The sequence below is a fragment of the Amblyraja radiata genome, chromosome 4 (genome assembly GCF_010909765.2).
Source record: "Amblyraja radiata isolate CabotCenter1 chromosome 4, sAmbRad1.1.pri, whole genome shotgun sequence".
Lineage (NCBI taxonomy): Eukaryota > Metazoa > Chordata > Chondrichthyes > Rajiformes > Rajidae > Amblyraja > Amblyraja radiata.
Window position 1 is genome coordinate 96,817,315 of NC_045959.1, and position 24,957 is coordinate 96,842,271.

Consider the following 24,957-nt stretch of genomic DNA (forward strand, 5'->3'; position numbering starts at 1 on the left):
ATCTACCAAGCAGATTGGTATACTCCCTTTTCGCTCGTCTCCTGAGGATTGCATTGATTTTCTGCCATTGACGTCCTTTGGATATCAGTTTGTTTTTTTGTTTGCTTGTGGACCAGGGTTTTTCAGCCATCCGTAGTTGCTGGGGCAGAGGTGTACACACTGATGGACCCAACTCACTGGTTCCCTCGATAATTCCCTGCTCCCTGGGCAGCACGGTTGTGCAACAGTAGAGTTGCTGCCTTACAGTGCGAGAGACCCAGGTTCGATTCTAACTAAGGGTGCTTGTCTGTACGGAGTTTGTACGTTCGCCTTGTGACAGCATGAGTTTTCTCCAGGTCCTCCAGTTTCCTCCCACACTCCAAAGGCATCCAGAGGTTCATTTGGCTTCGGTAAAAATTGTACATTGTCCCTAGTGTGTAGGATAGAACCAGTGTACGGAGATCGCTAGTCGGTGACGACTCTGTAGGCCGAAGTGCCTCTTTCCACGCTGTATCTCTAAGCCAAATTAATTAGCAAAGAAAAAAGCTGTTAATCTGAGTACATACTGAACGGGTGCGACTTTCTTCCTGTGAGGTTTGCCCCAAAGTCTCCCATTGCCAGCTTAGTGGCCCTTTAGGCAGTGTATAAAATGAGAATGAAACAATATCAAAATGTCCATTTGAGATGCTGCGTGTCCCGCTGAGTTACTCCAGCATTTTGTGTCTACCTTTGATTTAAACCAGCATCTGCAATTCCTTCCTACACATCAAAATGTCCATGTCTAGTATTGGAAGCATTAGTCGCATAATACAGATTCCAAGAGTTCAGTCCAATTTTGTGATAGTTATCCAAAGAGTAACTGTATTAACAAACACAGCATTTATGTGGTCATTTGCTGGCCATAAAATGTATCCATTCAACTTGTACCTTACTGTATCTGTTGATGCTGAAGATGATTGATGCATATTTTCAGTGTTAAATGTGTCATATTTTGTTTCACACTGTAGTTACAATTGTATGGCTGTACTGTATTGCGCAAATATAAATTAATTTATAAATCATTTTATATTTGGAAAAGTACCATGGTGTTTAACTTCTTCAATTACTAGTTTCTAATTTAGAAGATCATGATATATAGAAAATTAGAAAATACTAAATGACAACATTTATGCCTTATTTTTAAAGACTTCCATAAAAGAGTGAACTTTGAGCTGTGATAATGAATGCGAAACAAAGGAGATGCAGTGAAACTCATTTCTCAGTATTTACGAGCACACATTATTAGTACACTTTTCATTGTCTCCTTGTATTTTTTTGTTCCATAACATTTCTTCAATTAACAAAAAAAAAAAAGTCAGTCTTTTGATGAGTAATTAAGACAATATGTCTTGTGTGCATTGTTACTTTGAAAATGAGAGCCCGTGCATACAGAGATATGTATGTGTGGAAATAATAGTTAGTTTTAACGCTGCAAGTGTAGCTCTTGTCCTCTGTTCCATAAACATGTAACATGTGAACTGAGAAAAGAGAGAAGAGACGCAAGCATAGACTGGGCCATAGACAGAATGCATTCTTCATTTAAAGTTATTTCAATTTTTTTTAATTTGGGGTATTAAATTGACTATTATCTGTGTGCAGTTTTGATCAACAGACAATAAGAAGGTTGTGATGGCACTGGAGGCGGAGCAAATAATAATAATAATAATGGATGGGATTTATATAGCGCCTTTCTAATACTCAAGGCGCTTTATCCTGCGTTGCCTGCGATGAGCATTTTAGTTAAGGGCATGTCCCACTTTCACGACCTAATTCACGACCTCTGCCGAGTTTGCCCTTGACAAACTCGCAGCATGGTGGTCACGAGGTCGGAGGAGGTCGTAGGTAGGTCGTAGGAGGTTGTGATGCTAGTCGTAGGTACTCGTGGCATCAAGTAGGTCGGGGCGTTTTTTCAACATGATGAAAATGTCCACGAGTAAAAAAGGTTGTGAATTAGGTCGTGAAAGTGGGACAGGCCCTTTAAGAGGAGAGACCAGAGAGGCTCGGTCTGTTTTCTCTGGAGCAGAGGATGTTAAGAGGTTGAGGAATAGAAAATTATGAGGGGCAAACTGCAGCAACCTTTTCTCCTTATCAGAGGTGAATAAAACTAGAGGGAATAGGGTATGTGGTGAGACATTTCCAGTGAAGGAAGGGGAAAACTTTCTTAGCCAGAAGATGGTGAGTGCCTGGAAGGCATTTTTGGAGAGAGTGATGGAAACAGATGTACAGAGCAGGTGGCTAAATGAGCTCTTGATTCCTTCCCCTGGCATTGAAGACTATGAGGCAAGTGCTAGAAAATGGGATTAATTCATAGTGAACAAATAACTTATTCCCATGAAGGACTCAAAATGTTGGAGTACCTTAGCGGGACAGGCAGCATCTCTGGATAGAAAGAATGGGTGACATTTCGCGTCGAGACACTTCTTCAGACAGAATCAGGGGAGAGGGTTGGCACAGAGATATGGAAGGGTAAGGTGTGAAAATGAGAGATCAAAGAAGACGAAGCTCAAGGAAAATGTAGAATGGACCATTGTTTGAGGGTTCATACCTGAACTTTTGCCGGTCGTTTCACTGAACACCTTTGATTCCGCATTTGTCTTCATTGCTTCATCCAGTAAGTCGGTAGGCATATTATGATAGTCTTTTGTATATTTTTTCAGATAATCACGAATTTGAAGATATTTAAAATATTGATTATTTTTCAAATTATATTTCAGTTGTAGTTGTTGAAATGATAGTAATTTTCCCAATTCATACAGATCTTCGAGTGTTTTGATTCCCATTCTTTCCCATTGTATAAATGATTTGTCTATAATTGATGGTTTAAACGATGGATTATTAACTATTGGTATTAAAAGAGATAGGTTTCTTAATTTTAGATTCTGTTTTATTTGTTTCCATGTTCTAATTGTTCTATGTATAATTGGATTTTTATTATAATTTTTGTTATTCAGATGTATTGGTGAGAGGAGAGTCGCTCCTATATTACACGGAGAGCAGTCCTCTCTTTCCATCACAATCCAGTCCATCTGCTGGGCAGAATTGTCCAGCAGGTGAATCATATTTTTAATATTTACTGCCCAATTATAATACATAAAATTAGGGAGTGCTAGACCCCCCAACTCTTTTCGTTTATTAAGGTGTGCTCTTTGTATTCTATGGGATTTATAATCCCATATAAAATTTGTAATGTCTGAGTCCAATTTTTTGAAAAACTATTTTGGGAGATATATAGGTATTGATTGAAATAGGTATAGGATTTGTGGTAAAAAGATCATTTTTATAGCGTTTATTCTGCCTATTAGGGACATCGGAAGTGTTTTCCAGAATTTAATCAAATTATTTAGTTTCTTAAGTAAGGGATTATAATTGGCTTTAAACATATCATGGTAGTTTCTAGTAATTTCAATTCCCAAATATTTGAATATTTCTGTGGCTATTTTAAAGGGGAGAAGGGGAATTAAAGTGTTCAAAAGTTCTGAAGAAGGGTTTTGGCCCGAAATGTCGCCTATTTCCTTCGCTCCATAGATGCTGCTGCACCCGCTGAGTTTCCCCAGCAATTTTGTGTACCAGGGGAATTAAAGTGTTTGGCAACCGACTATCGATCACCCATTCATACTAGTTCCGTGTTATCTCACTTTCACATCCACTCCCTACACACTAGGGACAATTTTACATAGGTCATTCAATTTTACATAGGTCAATCTGAGGAAAGACATTCTTATCATAGAGGGAGTACAGAGAAGATTCCTGGGATGTCAGGACTTTCATATGAAGAAAGACTGGATAGACTCAGCTTGTACTCGCTAGAATTTAGAAGATTGAGGGGGGATCTTATAGAAACTTCCAAAATTCTTAAGGGGTTGGACAGGCTAGATGAAGGAAGATTGTTCCCGATGTTGGGGAAGTCCAGAACAAAGGGTCACAGTTTAAGGATAAGGGGGAAATCTTTTAGGGCCGAGATGAGAAAAACATTTTTCACACAGAGAGTGGTGAATCTCTGGAATTCTCTGCCACAGAAGGTAGTTGAGGCCAGTTCATTGGCAATATTTAAGAGGGAGTTAGATGTGGCCCTTGTGGCTAATGGGATCAGGGGGTATGGAGAGAAGGCAGGTACAGGATACTGAGTTGGATGATCAGCCATGATCATATTGAATGGCGGTGCAGGCTCGAAGGGCCAAATGGCCTACTCCTGCACCTATTTTCTATGTTTCTTTGTCAATTAATCTACAAATCAGCACATCTGCACCTATTGTCTATTGTCTATTGTCCTTAATAATGGAGTTTAAAATTTTACCAACCACAGAATTTTACCGGCCTATAATTTCCTTTCTTTTGCTTCACTCCCTTCTTAAACAGTGGAGTTACATTTGCAATTTTTCATTCCTCTGGAACCATTCCTGAACCTCGTGCTTCTTGAAAGATCACTACTAATGCCTCAACGTCTACATTTTTCAGAACCAGAGGTTACCCCATTACGGGAAGGATATGGAGGCTTTGAAAAGGGATGCCCGGATTAGGGGGTAATGGGTCTAGGGACAGGTTGGACAGAATTGGATTGTTTTTTTCTGGAACATCAGAAATTACGCAGACACCTGATAGAAGCATTATTAAATTATGGGAGGCCCAAGTAGGGTGGATAGTTCGAATCTTTTTCCCAGGATGGAAATGTCAAATACTTGAGAGTATAGCTTTAAGGTTAGTGGGGCAAAGTTTAAAGGAGATGTGTGGGAGATTATTTTTTACAGAGTGCCTTGAATGAGCTATCAGGCGTGGTGATGGAGGCAAGTACAATATTGCCATTTAAGAGATAGGCATATGAATATGCAGGAAATGGAGGTATGTGGATTATTGAATGGAGGGATATTACATCTTGGCATCTTCTTCAGTGCAGACATTGTGGGCCAAAGGGCCTGTTCCTGTACTGTACTATTCTGTGTTTTATGTTCTAATGTGGTAAGTTGAGTGAGTGTAAACAAGACCTCTTTCTCAGTACACTTTACTGCTGCAATGGAGGAAAGATAGCAATCTTGCAGCAATATCCCATGAGCAACAAAATGATAATGACATAATTTGGGTTTACTGCTTTTGGATGAGGGGCAAGTCTTGTCCGAGATATCAGGGCGACTGCCTTGTCCTGAGAGGGTAAGCAGCTCATCTGAAGGACGTTCTCCATCAGTACTGTGGCGTACTGTAAGAACAGCCTGAATGCCATGCTCAGATGTCCAGCATTAGGCTTGAGCTAACCCACAGGGATAATGGTAGAGACAAAATGCTGGAGTAACTCAGTGGGACAGGCAGCATCTCTGGATAGAAGGAATGGGCGACGTTTCATAGAAACATAGACAATAGGTGCAGGAGTAGGCCATTCGGCCCTTCGAGCCTGCACCGCCATTCAATATGATCATGGCTGATCATCCAACTCAGTATCCCATCCCTGCCTTCTCTCCATACCCCCTGATCCCTTTAGCCACAAGGGCCACATCTAACTCCCTCTTAAATATAGCCAATGAACTGGCCTCAACTACCTTCTGTGGCAGAGAATTCCACAGATTTACCACTCTCTGTGTAAAAAATTATTTTCTCATCTCGGTCCTAAAATACTTCCCTCTTATCCTTAAACTGTGACCCCTAGTTCTGGACTTCCCCAACATCGGGAATAATCTTCCTGCATCTAGCCTGTCCAACCCCTTAAGAATTTTGTAAGTTTCCATAAGAATCCTATAGAATCAATCTTCTAAATTCTAGTGTGTACAAGCCGAGTCTATCCAGTCTTTCTTCATATGAAAGTCCTGACATCCCAGGAATCAGTCTGGTGAACCTTCTCTGTACTCCCTCTATGGCAAGAATGTTTTTCCTCAGATTAGGAGACCAAAACTGTACGCAGACCCTTCTGCAGATTGAGAGTCAGGGGAGAGGGGGAGAGAGGATGTTGTGGAACTCTTGTCGGAGAGAGGAGGAGAACTTCTTCAAAGTAGACATACCTTCAGCAGATTTTGCAGTGTAGCAAACAAAATGTGTAGGCAATCGAGGGAACCTGAATGTCCAGAAGTAAACCCATTGCAAAGATCTAACTTAAATAGACAATAGACAATAAACAATAGGTGCAGGAGTAGGCCATTCGGCCCTTCGAGCCTGCACCGCCATTCAATGTGATCATGGCTGATCTTCCGCAATCAATACCCCGTTCCTGCCTTCTCCCCATATCCCCTGACTCCGCTATTTTTAAGAGCCCTATCTAGCTCTCTCTTGAACCCATCCAGAGAACCTCCCTCCACTGCCCTCTGAGGCAGAGAATTCCACAGACTCACCACTCTCTGTGAGAAAAAGTGTTTCCTCGTCTCTGTTCTAAATGGCTTACTCCTTATTCTTAAACTGTGGCCCCTGGTTCTGGACTCCCCCAACATTTGAAACATGTTTCCTGCCTCTAGTGTGTCCAAACCCTTAACAATCTGGAAAATAGCATTATAAAGACTGACGTAGGCATGGGTTAGTTTATCATTGGGCGTAGGCAATGTGGTGGCTTCACTGAGGCGACACTTTAAGCATTTTTTTTAATGCTGATAGCTTTATTCTATAAACAGCATCCATTATTTTGCAACATATGTTAATATCCCTTATACAACTGAAAAATAAACATTTGTTTACTGTTTGTACAATAAATATCAAATGATCAATTTATACTGTTTACAGGAGTGCATAAATTAATTTTACTTTTGAAATCATATTAGTCTACCAAACTTCGTTTAGAAGCATCAAATTTCAAATGAACAAAATATGAAACACAACTTGGGATTGTTGGTCTGGATAAGATGCAAATCAAATCAAAATTAAACTGGAATATTTACTGTCACTTCTATTTGCTTCTCATGGTAAGTATGTCTTTTAGAAATAACTGAGTTTTAGTGGTTAAACACTTGAAAGTAAGCAGGAACTGTCATTTAATTCACTGGAATATTGGAAGATGCGGCATTTTGCTATGTTTCGAGGGGGGGTACATGTTCAATTTTATTCAAAACCCTGTATCGCTACATTGGTAAATGATCAAAGATCATCTGAAGGGTTAGAGGGATGTGGGCCAAGCGCAGGCAGGTAGGACTAGTGTCGATGTGACATGTTGGTCGGTGTGGGCAAGTTGGGCCAAAGGGCCTGTTTCCACACTCTATGAAACTATGACAAAATTATACACGTCGTGCCTTAGCTATGACAACATAATTTGTATGGTTTCCCATAGTGTTCACAGTTCCATCTCACGACCAATCATTTGTCAAAATTAAGTGGGGAAGCAGAAGACAGCTTTGTTTACTGTGGTGAATTTTGTGGCCATATCATCGGCATTTTGTAAAGCAACACCAGGATGAAATGTAGGAATGCTAACAGGATCCCTGCCATGATCAAAGCAAAGTTTTGATTTTAACATTCTTCTCATTTTGATTCTCATATCATTTACTGGCATTATCTGTCTTTCCCCATCAGCACCACCGCACTAAGAAAGCTAAACACTGAGCCCGGAATTTCCATTCAAATCTCTCTCCCATTCTACTTTTGTTATAATACTCTTCAAGATCCTTTTTTTTTAAGGTTTGCATTTAAATGGCACCTTTCACAAACATCCTAATTGTGGCATTGCAAATGGTCCTAATTGCTTTGTTTTTTTAAATGTTGTCAATGGTGCAATAAAAATCAAAAATAGCCGCAATGTAGGTGTGGAACATCGTATGGTGGAACATTGCACTTACATTTGTCAGTAGTTTTGAACTGAAAAGCACACCCTGAAGGAGTGACTAGTAAGATTTAATTAATTATTTCAAAAGCCAATACGAAGTCGCGCCATTTGTGCATGCGAGTTGACCAAAAAAATTGGGGTTATTATTTATTTTTCAGATCGATTCAACGCGAGTGAATTTTATTCGGAGGCACTTTGGATAGTGATTTGTGAATTCCGTAAGGTCTAAATTCCGTAGCCCGAACGGCCGTAACGCGGGGATTGTCAATAGTTGAGTGAAAACAATGCGCAGGGTTGTATGAAGATGGGACTGAGACTATCCCGACACACCTTCAATACTCGACCTACTTCTACACAAGCTCATTCACGATGTACCCAACCAGTTTAGATTTACTTTGTAAAATGTTCAAATCATCTTCTACACTCAATTTTAAAAACACCCTTGTCCAGACCAACAAAGAAAAACAAGTTTAAGGCAATAACAAATCTGCGGGTTGAAGACTATACGTATTCTCTAGAGGAAAAAAAAGTAACTGCAGATGCTGGTTTACCGAAAAAGACACAAAGTGCTGGAGTAACTCAGCGGATCAGGCGGCATCTCTGGAGAAGAACTAATCTGGTCGCACTGTACAACGATGTGTAAAATACATCTAATCCAAAAAATACACATAAAATATTATTTTTTTGGTGTTTAGCGCTGCAGAAATGTTTGCTACTGACGAAGGAGCAACTAGCAGCGAGTCAGAAATGTAGCACGGGATCTCCTCGGAATGTCTCTCGCAAAGCAGCGTGATTGAAAAGCCGCGTTACACGCCCGCAGCGTCAGCGCTTATTCCCCAAATGTGCAGATCTTCCACTCCCACTTCCGCTGGGAGTCCCGGTCCCAACCAACATGCTGCCGGCAGCGGCCCGCCCTCCTGCTAGAGCGGCCAACCCCCCGAGTCCCTGGCTACAGAGCTCTCGCTGTCAGCCCGCCGCGGGTTCCCCGCAGGACAGGCAGTGTCTGGCGACCCAGGGCATCCGCGCACCGACCCAGTCTCAGCACTGACCTGTTACTGTTCGACATTGGCTTCTGAAGGCTACCCGCCTCATCAAAATTTTAAAAAATATGCCACGTCGAATGCATACCCCCGCCCCTCTTCTACCAATTTAACAATAAAAAGACGTCGTGAGGAATGCGATAAACTTAAAGCGCGACGTTCTGGAACAAAATCAGGAACAAAATAACTTGAAATCAACAGATTAACTGGATGCCAGGAAACATGACATAAACCGAATATCCTCCGCCTCATTAAACTGGCAGACTGTGGTGAATAATCTTTGCAATATTCCACATGAAATATTAAAACAATATGTTTATTTAACACTTTTTAATCGCCCCGAGGCGACGTCGTTACAAAAATATGCCTACTATTTTAAGCAAAAGTTCGGATTTGTTTCTCGAATACACTGATTCAAAGTTCTTAAATAAGAATAAACGCTGAGCGCGGGAAGTGCTTTTAGCTAATCGCTTTCAGACAGTGTGCAAACTACACATGGGAACTGCGAGTCAGATGCTTGGAGCTTCGCGACATCTAGATGTATATGTGCTGATGTATCAAATGTATTGATACCGGAGCCATATTCATCTACAGGTGTTTTTGTGTATATACTTTTTAGTTTTTTTAAAACAAAATATTATCCTTGTAGAAATCACAATAACATTTACACAAGTCTCTTTGGTGTGTGTTCATCCATTGATACGAAATGTCATTTTTTTTAAATCGCTTCTTCTCGAGTGCAGTCCCCTATCCTTTCAAACGCTTCTGTATAAATACGGTTAGACAGGCAAATGTCATTTTAGTGCAAATCGTAAAGGTCACACAGTTAAAAAAAAAAATGTTTTGGCCCATAAGCGGGGCGAACGCGTTCCTTTCAAGTTTCCTTCAACAATGTCTACTTCCAGTGGAAGCAAGCGTGTCTTTCTCGAGCCAAAACCGTTCGGCCAAAACCTTTGTTTTGCATAGTTCTGGACTGACACGTGCATAAGAAGTCTTGCAAATAAAGTCTTGGTAACAGCTCGATCCCATGATCACAACAAAAAGTGAGATCTTGTGCATCTTGTCTGGGGAAAGTGCCATGATGAAAAGTGAATCAATGTCAGGAGCCAGTTGTTTGTGTGTGGTTCCGAATGTGCTAGTCATCACTGTCCCCCCACGGTTAAGTGACCATTATGGCCATCTGGGGTTTGGTCCCGATGCCTGCCACAAACCCTCATGTAGACTTAAGTTTAAGCTAGTTTCACAGCTCTGGAAAATTACACACAGAGTTATAGCATCTCTAGCGTCACGAGAGTGTAGCGTGTGTCGGTGGTTTTCCCGTCTCTGTTCGTGAGTCTGTGTATGTGTGTAGCTTGGCTGGGTCTCCCTCTTTGAGAATGTGGGCATCCCTGGAGTTTATGAACAGCCGCATTCTTCTACGATCATGTTGGGGATGTCCTTTTTCACGATGTTGTGCACGTCATCGTAGTACAGCATGGACATTGCTCTGAGTTTGGTGGGGACGCAGCACGATTTGATGCTGTTGAAGGGGCTATAACCCCTGATCCTGTAATGGTTGATGACGGCCGAGTGGAAGGAGAGCGATGAACCCGACGTGCCGGCGATGTGACTGGGGCACTCGCCTTCGCAATAGTTCCCATAGTACCCGGTCGGCGCGATGATCCAATCGCTCCAGCCGATGTCTCGGAAGTTCACGTAAAACTGTTTCCTGCAGCAGATGTTGACTTTTCCCTCGCACTCCAGCCCCCGCTTGCGGATTCGGTGTGCGTGAGCTTCCGATTCCCGCACCAGCAGCATGAGGAAGGGGCGGCGCGACTCGTCCTTCTTCCCCGCCGACTCCACGAGCACTGGGAAGGCGCCGGCCTCCTGGCACCGGTCGCAGGACACCTTCAGGAGCAGAGATCTCTCCCGTGTCGCCAGGATGTTCTGCACTGTCCTCGACACGGGCAGGGTGTGCCAACCACTCCCCTTGATATCCACCTGCTTCTCGCTGATGGCCTTACTGTTATCCCCTTGGTACAGCCTGATGGTCACTTTACTCCGGCTTCGGCTCGATTTGTTCGAGAGCCTCAGGTAAAGCCAGATATTGGCCTGGTCCACCAAAGACAGCTCGCCATCCTCCTCCTTGGTAATCTGAAAGTGCACCACATCCTGGGACGGACCTGAGGAGCAGAAGGGAGGGAGGAGGGAAAGGGTGAGCAACAGGAACAAGAGACCAAGGCAATTACAGGCACAGATGTCCCATTAAACGCATAAACCAACAGTACAAATTTGTAGTCCACCGGCTGTGTCGTCGACATTCCTCTAGCAAGCCTCTATCTTGTTCATTACAGGAAGGGACTATTTACCCATCGCACTTGTGCCGACTTTTTGGAAGAGTCACCGACTGTCATTTTCACCCCGAAGATAGACACAAAATGCTGGAGTAACTCAGTGAGACACCCCCCCCCCCCCCCCCCCCCCCCCCCCCCTCCCCTCCCCCTCCCGGGCACCGATCTCAGGGCATTGAAGACTGGGACAAGTGCTAGAAAATGTGATGAAGTCGTAGTGGACTTCATCACATGATAGACACAAAACTTGGGAGTAACTCAGCGGTACAGGTAGCATCTCCAGAGAGAAGGAATGGGTGACGATTCGGGTCGAGATCCTTCTTCAGACTTGTGACCCATTTTCTTACCCATTTAGCGTTTTTACCCCAATGCTTTTTAAATTACAGATTGCATCCAATTTCACTTTTGAGTTTTAACATGGAACCATTTCCACGACCCTTTCAGTGTTCAATGCAGTCACCTTTCTTGTCATCCACTTCAAACCCCACCCGGCACGCCTACCATGGCACCTGTCCTTAGTCACTTCACTCAGCATGCCAATTGGTGTCACCCCTTGCATCCTACAGGTGCATGCATGGCATTGCCATCCCAAACTTGCGCCCTCACTGGACGCCGGCTTTCGGACTTTAACTGGCATTGGCGATCGCGGTCTACAAACTCCTCCACCCCCTCCCCCAACGATGGAAGTAACATTTAGCGATTCGTCCATTTCAATTGCAAGTCATATTTCTTAAATCCGAATAAAAACGCGTTGGCGTGCAATTGATCTCACCTGCTTCAGCAAAGCTGATGATCTCCGAAGCCTGTTCGGGCTCTCGCGGCGCTGACTGCTCGGAAGAATGTTCTTCGATTTCCACTCGCCCGTCCTCTCCGACTCGCCCGACGTGCAGCTTCTTCAAAGCGTTTAAAAGTGCAGCTTTGGGGACCGTTTGGGTGATGTTAGGCCTATTTTTTAAATGCAGCATATTCAGGATGTGCCTTTTCACGGCTTCCACCAGCTGGTTGTCTGCGCCGACTGGATCCGACGGCAGTTTGGGAATGGAGCAGGTCGGACAGTCAGTCAACCGCGCTTCCTGAGCAGGTAAAGTGGGCGAAGCCCGCGCCCAAATCCCACCGAGCAGCAGAAACATCCCACCGAGCAGGTACATTGCCATCTTCAAACTACCGGCAGGGAGGAGGAAAGTTTGCGCTTGGAGAGAGATTTCCCCAAACAAAAATTAAAAAAGTATTTTTAAATAATTTAAAAAAAAAGTTTAACTGCTTTTGTACAATATATAGAAAATTCTTCAAAATCCTACTGAAAATAACTGAAAGTTGCTTGATATCCTGGGAGGAGTGAGATTGCTCAATAAATATGATTGTCCCGACTTCCACTAAAGTTTCTCACTGTTTCCTCAGCTCTGTCTCTCTCTGACAGGAGGATGAAGTCTCTCTCTCTCTTCCTCGGCGTAGAAGCTCGACGCTTTTGAGATGTTGGTGCTTCTCACTGTCTTCTTAACTGCTCCAGTCAAGAGACATTTGGTGAAGGGGACCACGGGGCTGTGAGCTGACTGGCAGGAGCGTCAGAGAGGAAGAGATGACTGCGCTGGACCGGTCTGGGGGTGGGGGAACGATTGAGGAGGAGGGGAAAGGTCTTTACAATTGAGAAACTTAACGAGTGAAGCTTGAGCCGACAAAGGGAGAGGAGGGGCGAGAGTGGGTGGAGACGGACGAATGCGACCTTCGGCGTCTTTTGCAGCTATTTAACCCTTTGGCCAGGTGGTGGGAGGGGGCAAGAGAGAGAAATAGATTCCTGAAATATTTTAATACGGAATCAAACAAAACCGCAGACAGCACCTCAGCTTTGAGACCGGCACTGGCTCAACTGTCTCAAAAAAATCCTAGCTCGCACCAGCATCGGGATTTCAAGCAAATTGGACCTTTTAACATTAAAAGTGCACCAATTAAAGGAATTATTTATAGTCATGACTGACTCTGCCCACAAGGGTGAAAATAAGTACCGATCACTAACATTAACCTCCTCCGAGAACGCCAGATGTAAAAATCGCTGCGAAATGAAGGCATTTAGTTGGTTTATGGTGTAAAAACTATCGAAGCCCCGCCAAGTTCCCTACTTTGTACCATTTCTTTTCAGAAACAGCGGTCTGCGTCTAAAGAATAAGACGCGAGAAGGGACTTTGTTTCGAAGGGCTGGCGTAACCTTATTAAAGCGATCAGACCCCTTTTTATAAACATGGGTGTGCATTGTCAGTTAATATTTATCACAGAACAACAATGGACTTTAACTGCACTGAAAAGACCAAACTGTGGCCGTTGTCGGCCGGCCGAAAGTTGCGTTTCTTCGCAATGTATTGTCTCAAATCTCCGGGATTGCACCCGAAGCCGCCAGCACACTCGGATTAGCGACGGCTTCAGGGATTCCTGCTTCTTGGCTGCTGGAACGAGCGAAGCTGCCACGTTTTGGAAAGAGAAAAAGTTTGCTTTGCCTGAATCGGTTTTATTTTTCAAGTTCAAGGGAATGTACTAGGCGGGAGGGGGCAGCGTTCCAGTAAACATTACGATCGGGATAGTTTGTAGACACGTATCCACGCAGAGTGGATCAGCGGTGCCTCAGGGTAAAATATTCCGAGGTGACGGTTTCTGTCTTGGGTCCTTTGAGCAGGTCAGGACAGGCTGCCGCGGCGTATGACCAACCCGTGCGTCTGTCTGCTTAAGTCATCGCGCTGGACAAGAGTGTGAGTCAGACTCATAGAAAGCTCTCTGATGCTATGATTTAATAAAGAACCCAGTCTGGAATATCCCCATCTATTTGTCATCTGTGTTTCTCCCTTGGGAAAAGGGGAAGTACAACGGGATCTGGGGGTCCTTGTTCATCAGTCAATGAAAGCAAGCATGCGGATACAGCAGGCAGTGAAGAAACCGAATGGCATGTTGGCCTTCATAACAAGAGGAGTATAGGAGCAAAGAGGTCCTCCTGCAGTTGTACAGAGCCATAGTGAGACCACATCTGGAGTATTGTGTGCAGTTTTGGTCTCCAAACTTGAGGAAGGACTTTCTTGCTATTGAGGGAGTGCAGCGTAGGTAAACAAGGTTAATTCCCGGGATGGCGGGATTGTCATATGCTAATTAGCCACGGATTATGTGTCTTCCCCACAGAGGCTTCCTTCTACACCCTTCTGAGATTTACAGATTATCTTCCATGATGTTATGTCCCAGTGGGCATAAATTCCAATTCCTGACTCTCAATCACTTTGTGATGTTTTAGAGTACATTAATGCAGGTTATCGTTAGAGAGTCAAAGAGTCATGCAGCATGGAAACAGGATCTTCGCCCTAACTTGCCCATGCCAACCAAGTTGACCCATTGACTCTAGTCCCACCTGCCGATGTTTGGCCCATATCCCTATAAACGTATCCTATCCATATACCTGTTCGAATGTTGTTATAGTACCTGCCCTCAACTACCTCCTCTGGCATATCGTTCCATATACCCACTATTTACATAGAAAGATAGAAAATGGGTGCAGGAGTCGGCCGTTCAATATGATCATGGCTGATCATCCAAAATCAGTACCCCGTTCCCTCTTTCTCCCAAGATTTGCGATACAAAATGGCGGCGGCGCGGGCACATCGCGACGCCCCGTGTCTCCCAAGAATTGGAGAAATATCGACAATTCCCCTACCTGTCAGGGAGATGCTAACTGCATTTCGTTGTCTCTGTACTGTACACTGACAATGACAATTAAAGTTGAATCTGAATCTGAATCTGAATCTGAGAGAATGGAGCGGCTGGGCTTGTATACTCTTATATTTAGAAGGATGAGAGGGATTCTTATTGCAACATATATAATTATTAAGGGTTTGGACACGGTAGAGGCAGGAAACATGTTCCCAATATAGGGGGAGTCCAGAACCAGGGGCCATAGTTTCAGAATAAGGGGTAAGCCATTTAGAACGGAGATGAGGAAAAACATTTTCACACAGACAGTGGTGAGTCTGTGGAATTCTCTGCCTCAGAGGTGGAGGCTGGCTCTGTGGATGCTTTCAAGAGGGAGTTAGATGTGGATAGCGGAGTTAAGGGATAAGGGGAGAAGGCAGGAACGGGGTACTGATTGTGGATGATCAGCCATGATCCCATTGAATGGCGGTGCTGGCTCATGGGCCGAATGGCCTGCTCCTGCACCTATTGTCTATTGTCTCCGAGCGCCTGTCCTCTTGCTCGTCTTTCATCTCTCAATCTCGCTCTCCCCTTTCTCCACGTGTGTCTGTAATCTCTGTAAAGAACGCGTCTTAATACAGACCAAAATAGAACGAGAGACTCGTTTAGGGTACACAAAATTGCTGGGGAAACTCAGCGGGTGCAGCAGCATCTATGGAGCGAAGGAAATAGGCGACGTTTCGGGCCGAAACCCTTCTTCAGACTGATGGGGGGGGGGGGAAGGGAGACAGCTAGAGGGTTAAGGAAGGGGAGGAGACAGCAAGGGCTAGCAAAATTGGGAGAATTCAATGTTAGAGACACGTTTAACCCAGTGTTCGACAGGCTAATCTATCCCTGGTCCCACAACCGCAACCCGCTAACTCACCAAATATCACATAAGGATCCTTATATGATCTTTGCCGTTCACTACACGAGAAAAGGAATAGGTGACATTTCGGGTCGAGACCCTTCCTCAGACTGAGAGCCAGGGGAAAGGGAAACGAGAGATATAAACACTACTGACCCGGCTGCTGAAGGCAGGCGGGATTTGACAGAGTCCACTTGAAATATTAGCACAGTGCCATCAGACTTTGCTGTTTCTTGTGGAGAAAGTGAAACTATTATATCAATTGATATTATCACCGCTCCAGTAAAAACTAAAGCCGTGTGTACTATAAAGCTGTCTTTCCTACTGTGGTTTTGTTTGCTCATTACCTCGCAAGTCCGCAAGGCACCACGTGTATGTGTGTACACTCCACTATCAAATCAGCACACATGCACATACACTTCCCCGAGGCTCCCAACAGCGGGCCAGGCAGCATCTCTGGAGAGCAGGAATGGGTGACATTTCGGGTCGAGACGTTACTTCCTTCTCTCCAGAGATGCTGCCTGACCCGCTGAATTATTCCAGCATTTTGTGTCTACCTTCGATTTAAACCAGCATCAGCTGCTTTTTCCTACAACCTACAAACCTGTACGTCTTTGGAGTGTGGGAGGAAACCGAAGATCTCAAAGAAAACCCACAGACAGTCCCCAAAGTCAGGATCGAACCCGGGTCTCTGGCGCAGTGAGGCAGCAACTCTACCGCTGTTCCAGAACATGGAAAGATTTTACAAAGGAGCAGCAGATTGCCACTGGGAATTCATGCTTGCTCCAAAATGCAATACAATTGTGGCTGATCTATCTCCTGCAGAGTTGCCTTATCCCTCCAGTCCGCTACCGTCTGGAAATCCACCAACCTCTGTTTTGAGTGCGATCAGAGTAACCTAGTCTGGGATAGACAATTCCAAAGATTTATCCCCTGTGGCGTGTGGTGAACTCAGCTGATGTGTTTTATTTACAGTGACCCCATGGTGGCGCTCCCCCTACCGTCAGGATGTATGCGCGGTGGAGCTGGTGATCTCGGGCTTGTCCTGGCAGCTCAGCCCTGGCGATCTCAGTCTTCTCTCTGCATCCATCCTTGCATCCAGAGGAGGCGTTGGCAGTCACTGGCTTATCCTGGCGGCTCAGCCTTTGCTTCTGCGTGAGCGCAGTCTCTTGCTGCCTATGGTCAGGAAGAGGCACTGGCATCTCATCCAGAAACGCCATCCGTCCATTCCCTCCACAGATGCACACAGACCTCCACAGACCTGTTGAGTTTAACCAGTACATTGATTTTTGCACAAGATTCCAGCATCTGCAAATTGTTTTGACTCCAAAGGTTACAAAAGTAGGCAGAAAATGTGGATTCAAATCAGCCACACATGTTTGAATAATTGAACATGAATAGCCTGAAAGATGGAAGAGGGACAATTCTACCAACATGACATTTGCCTTCCCAGCAAGATGAATATTATGTCAATTGGCACATTTCTTTATAGGTAAAAACCAGTTGTGGCTGGCCAAGAATATATCAGCACCCTCATAAGATCCAGCACCTTCCTTCAGTTTATTGTTTTAGTTTAGTTTCAGAGGTACAGAGCGGAAACAGGCCCTTCGGCCCATTGAGTCTGCATGACAAGCGATCCCTGCACACTAACACTATCCTACACACACTGGGGACATTTTGCCAAAGCCAATTAACCTACAAGCCTTCGGAAATTGGAGGAACAGCACCTCATATTCCGCCTGGGTTGCTTGCGTCCGGATGGCATGAACGTTGAATTCTCCCAGTTTTGCTAGCCCTTCCTGTCTCCTCCCCTTCCTTAACCCTCGAGCTGTCTCCTCCCATCCCCCCGTCCTCGGGCTCTTCCTCCTCCCTTTTTCCTTCCTTCTCCCCCCCACCCCCCATCAGTCTGAAGAAGGGTTTTGGCCCGAAACGTCGCCTATTTCCTTCGCTCCATAGATGCTGCTGCACCCGCTGAGTTTCTCCAGCATTTTTGTGTACCTTCGATCTTCCAGCATCTGCAGTTCCTTCTTGAACAACCTACAAGCCTGTATGTCTTTGGAGTGTGGGAGGAAACCGGAGATCCTGGAGAAAACCCACGCAGGTCACGGGTAGAACGTACAAACTTCCTACAGACAGGATGGAATCCGGGTCTCTGGTGCTGTAAGGCAACAACTCTACCACTGCGCCACCGTGCCGCACATGTTCCAGAACATGGGAAGATTTTAAAGAGGAACAGCAGGAGCCTCTCATACTTTCATGTCATGCCATAATGATCACACTAATTCTTGGGTTATCATGAAACTTAGGAGCACATGTTGTTGATTGTTCCTCACACGCTCTAAACTACTTTGGCAATATAACATCTCTGGTCTTTGCAACACATTATGTGCTTCTGCTGCAACACGTTGGTAATCACATTTTACTTTGCCAACAGTATTAAAGATTGCTCAATGTTTTAAAAGTTAGCAGTTAATATCCACAAACTTTCACGACTTTCACTTCATTAATTACATTCAGCTTTGCACTACTGTTTATAGCTTGCTGTGATTTCTTAGAGGAAGCGAAAACTTCTGCACTGCCAGGTCATTTTGAATCCATCTTAAAGAATGCACAAAATTTATTGTCATAAATCTCAATAACCAGAGCATTGTGATCTTCATGAAGACAAGATGGCATGGCAAGTGTAAAATGTATTTTGGGCAGAGAATGCGACATAGAGTTATAGAGTCATACAGTGTGGAAACAGGCCCTTCGGCCCAACGCCCACACAATACCTGTCTAATTGTTTCTTAAACATGGAGATAATCCCTGCCTCAACTACCTCCTCTGGCAGCTTGTTCCATACACCCAACACCCTTTGTGTGAAAAATCTACCCCTCAGATTAAATATTTTCCCCTTCACCTTAAACCTATGTCCTCTTGACTTTGATTTACTTACCCTGGGCAAGAGACCTTGTGCATCTACCTGATCTATTCTCATGACTTTATACACCTCTACAAGATCGACTAGTGTAGCTGGGATATGTTGGCCGGTGTAGGCAAGTTGGGCCGAAGGGCCTGTTTCCACACTGCATCACTCAATGACTCCATTACACCCCTTATTCTCCTGCGCTCCAAGGAATCGAGTCCCAGCCTACTCCACCTCTTCCTGTAGCTCACACCCTCTCGTTCTGACCCTACACCTCCACAATATTGAACGCGAGCTTTGTAAATCAAAGATATTTTCTAAACAAGCCAATAGAGTAACAGTTACAAAATTATAAATTAAGCAATTAACATACAAGGAGAGATGTGTGGTTGGGATTGTTCTCCTCTGAAATAAGAAGGCTAAGTAGAGATTTAATGGAAGAGTTTAGATAGCTTGAATAAAGAAATAGTTCTCATTGGTTGAAAGGCTGATAACCAGTAGGCAAAGATTTGAGATATTTGGGAAATAATCTGAAGGCAATATGAAGACAACTTTCCTATCCAAGCAAGTGGGCAAGATGTGCCTGACACAATGTTAGATACAAATTCAATGGGACCATTAAATGGCAATTAGCTGAATAGTTGAACATACTGCAGGGAGATATAGAAATAACATGGGAGATTGTTTCATAGAGTCATACAGCACAGAAACAGGTCATTCAGCCCAACTTGCCCATGCTGCCCCATCTACACTAGTCCCACGCCCACATTTGGCCTATATCCCTTCAGTCACCGACATATTCCAAAGTGGAAGGTGTCATGACTATGAGGGAAAAGGGTGAGAGGGTAGCGGGGGGGGAGTGGGTAAGTGGACAAAGCAACGGTTGACAGGAAGAGGCGGCAGCTGGTGAGAGAGGAGGGAGCCCCATGATGAACGTGTGCATCCTGTCGGTGGTGGCAGCCTGAAGATAGCGCTGTTGGCCAGGAGCTATAATGTGAGCTGAAATGACAGCCACATCAACCGGACGGTTTGGCAGCTGGTGAAGAGGGGCTCGCTGGTACAGACCAGCGGCATCGGCGCCCAATTTTAAGGTGAAACAACAGAGTGCTAGAATTACTCGATGGACTGAATTAACCTGAAGAAGGGTACGGAACTGAAATGTCACATCATGTTCTCCACAGATGCTGCCTGACCTGCTGAATTATTCCAGCACTGTGTCAGTTTGTGTATTAACCAGCATCTGCAGTTCCTTGTTTCTACCTAAACTTAATTCCGACTAACATCTGACTTATGTAAGGGTATTTGGAACGTAAGCCTTACGTAGGTCGGGGAGTGTCAGCACATATTTGTACATATGGACATGTCTGTCTCTCGCACAGTATATGTGTAATCTCATCATCGGCCTCAATGCCAGGAGATTGGGCAATGGATGGAGCATCCTTTCCATTTTATGATACAAATGAATTTCTGTCCACTATTTGAATTGATACATAATTATTCAATTCACAACTCAGATGTGTTACCATTCATGATGGGATAAACCCAGAAAAATATGTAATAAGGCATAACTTTACAGTGTGAATCTATATAAATCATCCTCCATCCTGAAGGATTACCCAAGAGGACAAAGACAGTGTCTTTCAGACTTTCAAATAAGATGCAAAGTGGCTTGAGTGCATTCCCTGTAGGTACTGGAATGGTGCGGATTTGGTTTTCTTTTAACCATGAAATATTTTCCTGAGAAATACGAATGGCCATGTTCCCCTCTCAATGGTATCTTTAAGTTGCTATTCCCTCAAGATCCTGCAACTGATACATTTTCTGCAGGACATTTGAACCTAAACATCTCAATCATGCTCTAGTGATTATTCTTGTTTGGTGCAGTGACACCACCTGGCACTCCCTTTCCAGAGTTTACTCTCTTTTCACAGAGAGGTGATGGGCCTCAGTTAATTTTGTTTTTATTTCAACTCTATGAAGAGTTACCAGACCCCAGTTCACTTCCCCATGTTTATTCCCATTGTTTAGAGGGTTGCCAGTCCTCAGCTCACTTTCTTGTGTTATTCTCATGTTGTGGGAATAACCCAATAACGACCAACAGGGCTTTGCTCACTTGCCAGCAATGACTCCCTTTTGAAAGCGAAGGCTTCAGCCAAAAATCACTCCCACATTTTATCCCCATCTTTGGAGAGGCCCACCTCAGTCTGAAGAAGGGTCTCGACCCGAAACGTCACCCATTCCTTTTCTCCAGAGATGCTGCCTGTTCTGATGAGTTACTCCAACATTTTGTATCTAGCCTCAATCTTAAATATTTATTTCCTATTTATAGTGAGAAACTGCTTTTCATTAGCATCCTGAAGAGGATAACAATTCTCACCTTCTCCCTAGATTTTATAGACAATAGACAATAGACAATAGGCAATAGACAATAGGTGAAGGAGTAGGCCATTCGGCCCTTTGAGCCAGCACCGCCATTCAATGTGATCATGGCTGATCATCCCCAATTAGTACCCCATTCCTGCCTTCTCCCCATATTCCCTGACTCCGCTATCAATCTGCTCAGTCATGCAGTCTCAGCTGAATATTTTGTCTGCCCATCTGGCGAAGCCACAAGACTCAACATGGACCCAGCAAAATAAATCAGAGGTTGGGAGCTTGTCACGTAAAGGATCGCAACAGTAAAACCATGACAGCCAATTCCGTGGCATAATGGACTTTGTTTTTCTGCACCATGTCGTGCACTGACTTGAGGTTTTGGGTGTGGGTGTGTGCTTCTTTGTTGTTTGGGTACATTTGACATGTTTATGTCCCTTTGTGACAATAAAATATGTTAAATATTTGTAGAATGGCCTCTGAAGTTTCCAGGCAGTAAAATGCGGGTACGTGTTTCTCTGGAGGATTCATGACACTTTGATCATTAATTGGTGCTACAGAATGTTTGGATATTTGTATACTTGTGACTGTAGGTACGTGAGAACTCCACACTGACAGCACCTGAGGTCAGGGTGGAATCTGGGTCTCTGGCACTGTGAGGCAGCAGAGACAGTGGGATCCATTAATACTTCAAGGCCTTCGAAATGTAATTCTGTACCATTGTACTGGAACAGGGGAAGACTGTAATACATGTTCATGAATAAATATACTCGTTAATCAACCCACATTGAAATGTATTTTAACATACAGAAGATTTGGTTTACAGACAGTTCTCTGGAATGGGATGTTCATGTAACACAGGGGCTCCCTGCTTTTTCATGAAGCAAATTTTTTACTTTTGTTTAATTTAGAGCTACTGCGCAAATACAGGCCATTCGGCCAACCGAGCACATCGACCAGCGATCCCCGCACATTAACATTATCCTACACACACTGGGGACAATTCACATTTTTACCAAGCGAATTAACCGACAAACCTGTACGTCTTGGGAGTATAATATAGGCCTCCTAACAGATAGCAAAAGACAGAGCAGACAGGGGAGAAATAGACAATAGCCAGCAGGTGCAGGTGGAGGCCATTTGGCCCTTCGAGCCAGCATTGCCATTCAATGTGATCATGGCTGATCATCCACAATCAGTGCCGCATTCCTGACTTCTCCCCATATCCCTTGACTCCGCTATCTTTAAGAGCTCTATCTAACTCTCTCTTGAAAGCATCCAGAGAGCCGGCCTCCACCACCCTCTGAGGCAGAGAATTCCACAGAATCACAAGTCTCTGAGTGAAAAAGTATTTCCTCATCTCCGTTCTAAATGGCTTACCCCTTATTCTTAAACTGTGGCCCCTGTTCTGTACTCCCCCAACATCGGGAACATGTTTCCTGCCTATAGCGTGTCCATACCTTTAACAATCTTATATGTTTCAATAAGATATCCTCTCATCCTTATAAATTCCAGAGTGTACAAGCCCAGCCACTCCACTCTATCAACATATGACAGTCCCGCCATTCCGGCAATTAACCTTGTGAACCTATGCTGCACTCCCTCAATAGCAAGAAAGTCCTTCCTCAAATTTGGAGATCAAAACTACACACAATTCTCCAGGTGTGGTCTCACTAGGGCCCTGTACAACTGCAGAAGGACCTCTTTGCTCCGATACTCATTATGAAGGCCAACATGCCATTCGCTTTCTTCATTGCCTGCTGTACCTGCATGCTTACTTTCAGTGACTGATGAACAAGGACTCCCAGATCCCGTTGTACTTCCCCTTTAACCAATTTGACACAATTTAGATAATCTGCCTTCCTGTTTTTGCCGCCAAAGTGGATAACCTCACATTTCTCACAGAAATGTAGTTATAGTAGAAGGGGATTTCAATTTATTATTGGGATGACTTTTGTGTGAAAGGTATAGAGGGGCAGGATTTTAAAATTAATCCAGGAAAGCTTTTTGACCCACTACAAAAATAGTTTAGTTTAATTTAGTTTATTGTCACGGCACTGAGGTACAGCAAAAATATTTGTTTTGTGTGCAACGAACCAGCGGAAAGACAATACATGATTACAATCGAGCCATTCAGAGAGTACAGATAAAATAGACAATAGACAATAGGTGCAGGAGTAGGCCATTCGTCCCTTCGAGCCAGCACCGCCATTCAATGTGATCATGGCTGATCAATACCCCGTTCCTGCCTTCTCCCCATATCTACTATTTTTAAGTGCCATATCTAGCTCTCTCTTGCAAGCATCCAGAGAACCTGCCTCCACCGCCCTCTGAGGCAGAGAATTCCACAGACTCACCACTCTCTGTGAGAAAAAGTGTTTCCTCGTCTCCGTTCTAAATGGCTTACTCCTTATTCTTAAACTGTGGCCCTTGGTTTTGGACTCCCCCAACATCGGGAACATGTTTCCTGCCTCTAGCGTGTCCAAACCCTTAACAATCTTATATGTTTCAATGAGATTCCCTCTTATCCTTCTCAACTCTAGAGTGTACAAGCCCAGCTGCTCCATTCTCTCAGCATATGACAGTCCCGCCATCCCGGGAATTAACCTTGTAAACCTAGGCTGCACTCCCTCAATGGCAAGAATGTCCTTCCTCAAATTAGGGGACCAAAACTGCACACAATACTCCAGGTGTGGTCTCACTAGGGCTCTGTACAACTGCAGAAGGACCTCTTTGCTCCTATACTTGACTGCTCTTGTTATAAAGGCCAACATGCCTTTCGCTTTCTTCACTGCCTGCTGTACCTGCAGGCTTACTTTCATAGACTGATGAACAAGGACCCCCAGATCCCGTTGTACTTACCCTTTACATGATAAGAGAAATCAGTTCTATTCGGGAAAGGGCCTAGTCATACCTAGGGAATGTTACTGAGAGGAGTGTTTGAAGTGGCATTGGGGAGCACACTGGTTGTATCTTGTCCTTCTTCAGTAATTCAACTGCTCAAGAATATAGGAGGCTTCGAAAAGTTTAGTTTAGTTTAGTTTAGTTTAGTTTAAAGATGCAGCATGGAAACAAATCCTTCTGCCCACCAAGTCCACACCGACCATCGATCACCCATACACAAATTCTATGTTATCTCATTTTCGCATCCCATACATTGGGTGCAATTTACAGAAGCCAATTAACTTACAAGTCTGCTTGTCTTTGGAATGTTGGAGATAAAGCGAGCGCCCGGAGGGAACTCACGCGGTCACAGTGAGAATGTACAAACTCCGCACAGGAAGCACCCGTCGACAGGATCGAACCCAGGTCTCTGGCGCTGTGAAGCAGTAGCTCTACCGTTGCGCCACTGTGCTGTGATGGACATTTTCCGCGATCATCACTGATCTCCCATCATCAACGGAATCTACGGGAAGTGCTGCCTTAAGAAGGCAGCTGATATGATCAATGACCCACAAAACACTGGCTATGCTCTCATCTCGCTGCTACCATCAGGGCGTCGGGCAGGAGACTGAGAGCTGTTACCTCCAGGTTCAAGAACACCTTTTTTCCATCAACTATTAGCATCTTGATCCACCCTGCACAAGTGTAGAAACATAGAAAATAGGTGCAGGAGTAGGCCATTCGGCCCTTTGAGCCTGCACCACCATTCAATATGATTATGGCTGATCATCCAACTCAGTATCCTGTACCTGCCTTCTCTCCATACCCCCTGATCCCTTTAGCCACAAGGGCCACATCTAACTCCCTATTAAATATAGCCAATGAACTGGCCTCAACTACCTGTGGCAGAGAATTCCACAGATTCACCACTCTCTGTGTAAGAAATGATTTTCTCATCTTGGTCCTAAAAGACTTCCCCCTTATCCTTATACTGTGACCCCCATGTTCTGGACTTCCCCAACATTGGAAATAATCTTCCTGCATCTAGCCTGTCCAACCCCATAAGAATTTTGTAAGTTTCTATAAGATCCCCCCCTCAATCTTCTAAATTTTAGCGA

General features: G+C 44.3%; 1 protein-coding gene across 1 annotated transcript; it reads right to left on the reverse strand.

Moving 5' to 3' along the window:
- Window positions 1-9,078: 9,078 nt before the first annotated feature.
- inhba (inhibin subunit beta A) lies at window positions 9,079-12,747 on the reverse strand. Its single transcript, XM_033019984.1, has 2 exons — window positions 11,884-12,747; window positions 9,079-10,943 (listed from the first exon to the last, which is right to left on the reverse strand). The coding sequence occupies exons 1-2, from the start codon at window positions 12,263-12,265 to the stop codon at window positions 10,177-10,179; spliced, it is 1,149 nt and encodes a 382-aa protein (XP_032875875.1). The 5' UTR covers window positions 12,266-12,747; the 3' UTR covers window positions 9,079-10,176.
- Window positions 12,748-24,957: the final 12,210 nt, after the last annotated feature.

Excerpts from the sequence above, each read along its gene's own strand:
- inhba (XM_033019984.1), bottom strand. The coding sequence starts at position 12,265 with ATGGCAATGTACCTGCTCGGTGGGATGTTTCTGCTGCTCGGTGGGATT. Across the intron at positions 10,944-11,883 it reads CATCAGCTTTGCTGAAGCAG|GTCCGTCCCAGGATGTGGTG; the intron begins GTGAGATCAATT and ends TCTGCTCCTCAG.